Source organism: Bidens hawaiensis, unplaced genomic scaffold (genome assembly GCF_021521415.1).
Source record: "Bidens hawaiensis isolate Kalapana, Puna unplaced genomic scaffold, B.hawaiensis_p1.1 tig00002236_1, whole genome shotgun sequence".
Classification (NCBI taxonomy): domain Eukaryota; kingdom Viridiplantae; phylum Streptophyta; class Magnoliopsida; order Asterales; family Asteraceae; genus Bidens; species Bidens hawaiensis.
Window position 1 is genome coordinate 2,838,382 of NW_027491119.1, and position 6,388 is coordinate 2,844,769.

The 6,388-nt window shown below is 33.8% G+C and overlaps 1 protein-coding gene across 1 annotated transcript; it reads right to left on the minus strand.

Annotated features, from left to right (window-relative positions):
- Positions 1-388: 388 nt before the first annotated feature.
- Positions 389-5,910, minus strand: LOC143611336 (uncharacterized). The gene is made up of 14 exons (XM_077085554.1): positions 5,860-5,910; positions 5,693-5,783; positions 4,742-4,916; positions 3,203-3,308; positions 3,030-3,112; positions 2,906-2,932; positions 2,720-2,814; positions 2,551-2,634; positions 2,399-2,479; positions 1,958-2,235; positions 1,218-1,457; positions 1,038-1,153; positions 856-957; positions 389-713 (listed from the first exon to the last, which is right to left on the minus strand). The coding sequence occupies exons 1-14, from the start codon at positions 5,908-5,910 to the stop codon at positions 563-565; spliced, it is 1,680 nt and encodes a 559-aa protein (XP_076941669.1). The 3' UTR covers positions 389-562.
- Positions 5,911-6,388: the final 478 nt, after the last annotated feature.

A 6,388-nucleotide genomic window follows, 5' to 3' on the forward strand; every position in this document is an offset into this window, starting at 1 on the left:
AAAAAGTAAACCGAATACCAAATTTTCGGTTTGGTTTTAGTCCAAAACAACGAACTGACCCGTGCAGAACCCTAACAGGGCACAAGAGTTAATTTATAGTTTCTAAAAATCAACCAAAACATCATCATCATCATCGTACTCAGTATATCCCACTAATAGCAGAGCTATGGTAGGGTCTGAGGAGGGTAAGATGTAGACAGTCTTACCTCTACCCCGTAGAAATAGAGAGGCTGCTTCCAGTGAGGCCCCCGGCTCAATAATAGTTTTGCATCAAGCCTCATGTCGAATGTATGCAGCTTCAAACTTCATGTCGAATGTATAATAATCAATATTTAATATTTAATATATAACTTCCAATCTAGGCTTTTAAACTAACAAACATCTTGCCAACAGTAACAAGTACTACACTTGGTGCATGAAGTACAAGTGCACATCAGCATTGCAACATCAAAATAATAAGCAACCTAATACATTTAAATCCCAGAAATTTAACACAAAACAATATACTAAGACACCAATGTCTCGTAAAAAATAAGGTGAAAGTCGTTAAAAACGGTATGTTTTAACTGCTTTCACTCAAAGCTAACTGTAACGCGTGTTCTGCTTCTTTGAGAAATTGTCGGGTGAGTTGCTTTTGACCTCGCCTGTACACTATGCTTGCATGCTTGTTTCGACTCATTTCTTGATTCTTAGATGCTTCATTGGCGCCATTACTTCAATCGCAAAAAAAAAGGAAAATATTGATGTAAAATGTCTAAAATGCCCTTTAATGAAACTACAATTGTGTATGCCTTAAACAATGTATAACTCCATACAAGTTGACTTTAAAAGTCAAAAGTTGACTTTTTTACGTACCTTTTGCCATCTTCTAGTGTTTTATTTTTATCGGAGTTGACCTTCTCGAGTAACTCAGTATCGGAATCTTCGGTTCCCGAGCCCTCTTCAAGATCCATCATCCTTTCAATTTCATGAAACCACAAAAGTCAACGTTGACTTTTTTTTTAAAAAAAAAACAAGAAACTGAAATGTAGGCCAACCTTGTATTAAGAAGATCAACGAGAAATTGTAACGCGCTCGCATCCCCACACGCTTCCCATACAGCTGCACGAACTTCTATATCCGACGGTCGTCTGTCCCCTTCCGAATCAACAAGCTTTAACACCCAAAAATATCGGTTATACAAAAATCATAAGCATAAGCAAAATGCATAAAAGTACCTCTTCAAGCAAAGATGTAACCCTAAATATTTCGTCTTCGCTCATCGCAATAGTCCTCAAGCAAGTTAAGAATTCTTCTGGGAAAACTAGGTTGTTCAAGTAAGACGGTGTCTTGCGTTGACCGCTCCAACTATAGTTAACAACTTCGGTCTTTTTGACGTTATCTCTCGTTTCTTTTTTATTTGAAAAGAACCCGTGATCAAGTAGATTTTTCGATAAAAGACACCTCATTTCAGCTTTCTGTAGATTAAATAACTAGCTTAGAGCCTGTGTCTTAAATTATTAAATTTTTATGTACATCTTATAGGTGGGAAATATATTATGTATACTAACGATTTTTGAAAAAAATTAAAAAATATGTAAAAATCAATATATAATTAGATTTCGAGAATACATTAATTACTTTACTATTTGATTGAAAACAAAGGTTGCATAATTAGATATTAAAATTTCTTAAAGTAAGGGATAATTTAAAATACTTGAATTTTAGTAGTATAATTAGTATTTTTTTCTAAATAAATCATTATTAAAAAGAGAGAGGTGTATTTAACAACAGAGAGAGGTGGGAAAAAACGGTGAGAAGGAATATGGAGGCTACACATGGCATGAAAGATTTTTATTTATTATACAAAAATACAGAATATAGAATATATAAATTAAAACATTGAATAATATAATGAACTAATGGTAAATAACTTGTAATAATCAAAATTCACAATGAAGTAACTAATGGGACTTACTTGTGCTTCTAAGAGTTGTAGTTTGGTTTGTGAAAACGGTGCATCTCTGATAGCTTCGGCTGGATAGTGTAACTGCGCATAAAGAAACATGCTTAAGTAAATTGACCACATTACCCCCAAGAAACTAACCATAAAAAAAGGTCGATAAATGATTACCATGATATAATCATTTGGATTATTATCGGTGACAAATCCATATAGGTATAGAAGTTCCTCATTTCCTTTGTTACCGTAGCTAATTGATATCTCTTCCCCAACTTGAAGATGCGCTTCTTCAACTATATTATTACAAAAGGGTAAAAATGTCAAATCAATAATTTCGACTTAGAAAAATAGTAAAAAATTGTACTTTAAACTATGCTGTTGACTCTTAAGTCAAACATCACAATTTTCATGGAAAATAAGAATTATGAAGATATTAATTTAAGAATAATTAACTACCAGAAAGAAGATACATCGACAACGGAACACCAGTTGCTGATCCTCTTCCATCAACTTCCCATGTAGCTGCAGCCTTCAAATCTGCGCGACAAAATATTTGACTTTACTGTTGATTTTGACCCCAATTTCTTAGTTATTAGAAATTAGAGTACCATGATTGCAAAAATCAATGCCGGGAACAAGACCTTCGACCCAAATGGTCTCTTCTTGTATCGAAGAAATATCAACCTCCAATTCTGATATAAATAAAAAAACACAATATAGAAATAATTATTTCAATTTCATTGAAATGGATAAAAAAAATTAAAAAAAAAAACTCACTTTTGCCATTATCTTCTTCTTCTTGAATTTGGGGAAATACAAAAGACCGAGGAAGAGGTATACTCAAAGCTCGGGTCCAAAATATTGAATTAGCCCTATAAATATAATTCCGTGTGAAGCGAAAAAGAGCATAATAACTGTAAATTTAGAAATAAAGATAATAGCTTTTTAGACAAAGATGAATACCAAAGAAAGTCATGGAAACAAACTTCACTACAAAACAGAAAAGCACGCAGGCGTCATTAGTAAACGAATAATATTATTACAATTATTTGTTAATGAGATTAATAAACACAACTATGATTTCCACCTTTCTAAATCACCATCGAGAACCAAAAGCTTCTTCACCAACGCTTTCACTTTATTGTCATACAAAGACTGCAAACTCTTTTTCTGTTTACGTACACATGTGACATGTAATATGTTAACACCTCTTAATGAAAAAATTAAATATTATTTTTCATTTTTAGCGTTAAATAGTACCTGCAATTCGGTTGCCTTAAACAAAGTAGTCCCTTTAAGATCCGATAACTCGTCTTCAGAGAACCAAAGTGGATTTCCAAAAGTAGTTGGAAGCATATCAAGGTATCTAATTTATTCAATTTCATTTCAAATTTTCAGTATAAGAAAAATAGTTAAAAAATATGTGCAAAGCATAGGCCATCAAGCGTTCAGTGAACAGTTCGTCAACCGTTCGGCGGGAAATTTGCTTATGTTTGTTTATTAAATAAACGAACGAACATGAACAAAAGAATTTGTTCATTTAGTAAACAAATGAACATGAGCACATCTCTCGTTCAATCGGTTTTTAATTTATGTTCGTTCAATTAAGTTCGCTTGTTTACGTTCATTTATGTTCGTTAGTTTATGTCTGTTTAAGTTCGTTTGTTAATATATTCATTTGAAAACTTGACCGTTACAACTTACTCGAGTTTTAATAACTTTTTAGGCCAGCACATTGTTCTTCACATTACTTTTAACTTGTTTTAGCTCAGTTACAAAGCGTTCATTTATATTATTATATATAACATTTGAGAAGTTTGGTGCCGCAAGACCGTAATTGGTCCATGTGGCGGCACCAGCTTCTGACACATCATCAAACTTTTTTTTAATTCCAATTTCAATATCGTAACAAACGTAATCAAAATCAACCCAATTCAGATTGACTCTCCGCCATAATGTCCGGGTTTTACCGACTATTGTTTTTTTTGTTATATAACTGTAACAAACATCATTGGTCCACGTGGCGGCACCAGCTTGTGATGCGTCATACAATATTTTGGTTATTTTTTAGCTCAGTATCGTAACGAACATAACCGAAACCGACCTAATTAGCATCTACTCGCCGCCGTAACGCCCGGGTACCGACCAATGTTTTGTTTTGTTTTTAGTTCCTATGTCGTAACGAAAATAACCGGAATCAACCCAATTTGCGTCGACTTGCCGTTGTAACGTCCAAGTTTTACCGACCCGATAACATCATTTTAAATTAGTTATTTTCTGGTGTAATAAGTTGTGCGGGTATTCTTGACGTTTGCTAATTTAATCTTAGGTTTAGTGTCAGTTTCATAACGAAGTTAACCGATACCAACCAAATTCGTGCCGCTTTGATCATAAGTTGAATTTGTTTTTTCTTTAATATGTTAATTTTTTATATTATAAGTTATACCAGTTTTCTACGTTGATAGATTAATGTTTTCAGTTTAGTGTCGGTATCATAACGAACTTCTAACAACCAAATGCACGTTAATGTACCGCCACGATCATAACGAACTTCTACCAACCGAGTGCACGTTAATGTACTGCCGCATCACGGCGGCTACAAACCTAGTTGTTAACAAACGTACATGAACATGTTCATTTTCTTAACGAACGAACACGAACAAGAGACCCGTGCTAGTTTAATTGTTTGTGTTCGCTCGTTTGTTCAATTAAAAGTAAATGAACAAACACGAACATGCTGTGTTCATGTTCGTTCGTTTCATTTACTAGTAAAGCATGAATTAAAGTTCTTTTACTTACGGTTTCCATGAAGAACTTTTTCGTATAGACTCAAACGTAAGAAATAATATTATCAAGAATCTGTCATCCACCTCCCCTTCTTCAAACATTGCAGAGCATACAGGTCCCAAAATTGGATCTTGCAATACCCTCATCGGAGTTATAGCCAAATTAAGAGGAACCACCAATACAACCCCTAAAATATTTCAAAATTAAGAATTATAAATCGCTAAAGAAAGTGGAAATCCACATTTAATATCATAAACTCGTTTATGATAGGATTGTAAATGAACCAAACATTCGGCAAATGTTTGGTGGGAAGTTTGTCTATGTCTGTTCATTTAATAAATGAACGACGATCGTGAATGTTCAGTAATGTGCTCGTTAATGTTTGTTATTCAAGGTTTTTAATATTTTTAATGATTTTAGATTTAAGTTGGAGATCGCAGTCTCTCTGGAAGCAAACTCTCCGTTCTCTAGGATAGAGATACGGTTTGCCTACATCCTACCCTCCCCGGACCTTGCTTATAGCTTTGCTAGTGGTATGATTGGTTGAATGATCCTATAGATTTAAGCAAAAATATTAACTATAAAACGAAAATATATGAGTATTACATGATTAAAATTAGGGCTATTCATCGGTTCGGGTATCAGTTTATTCAGATTTGGAACTTTTAAGTCGCTAACCGATCCAAATCCATCCAAATTTCATAAACAAACATGCATATTATCATTCAGTTAAATCGGTTAACCGAAAAAACCGATTTCAAAAAAATATATATCCGAAAACCGTACTCACAATTCGGATCTTTTTTTGGTTACGGATACGGTTCGGTTTTCGATTCTTTTTGCACACCCCTACTTAAGATCTGAACAGTGAACACTTTAGCCCTAATTATACAAACAGCTTAATTTCATATAATTATAAAAAACAATAAATTAAATATAAAAAATTTGAAAAATTCAAATTACCATCAGTGGCAGTATGAGATGAATACACAGCAAATCCTTTGTTTGAATCATTGTATTTGATGTCACACCCACGGAATTGGACTCCATTTAACTGGGATTTCAATAAAGATTCGAATAATGGGTTAAATAAGCAGAATTTAATATGGAAAAATTGATAAAAATGTCACCTTTAACCATTCAAGAAGAAGCTGAAGCTTTGAGTCTTGATTCTCAGCCATGGCTGCAATTATTTTTTAAGTGTTTGGGTTTTGGGTTTTTTTAATTTCTTTTGTTTGTAGGTGGGGCCCTTGTACTTTTGTTAATGACATATCAATACTTGTTTTGACATGGGTATGCATAGTGCTTCTCACGAATTGAACCCGAGTCGAGTCAGGGTGATTTTGAGCCCGAGTTTGAAATTAAACGAGTCAACTTAGATTGGCTATAGCTTGATTTTGAAGTTAAACGAGCTTAACATCGAGCCATTACTTGAGCTGAGTCTAGGTCGATTTTGGCTCGGTTACAAAAATGATTCAACTCAGCTCGGGATGTTTCAAATCAACTTTTTATGGTTAGGTTTATTCGAGATTTTATCGAACGAGCCACGAGCCTGAGCTTCGAGCATCAAGCTTTATGAACAGCGTTGGGTTGCATGGTTTGATTATTAGCCTAAATTAAATTAGTCAATCGGTTATTGGCTAACCGGTTTGGATTATT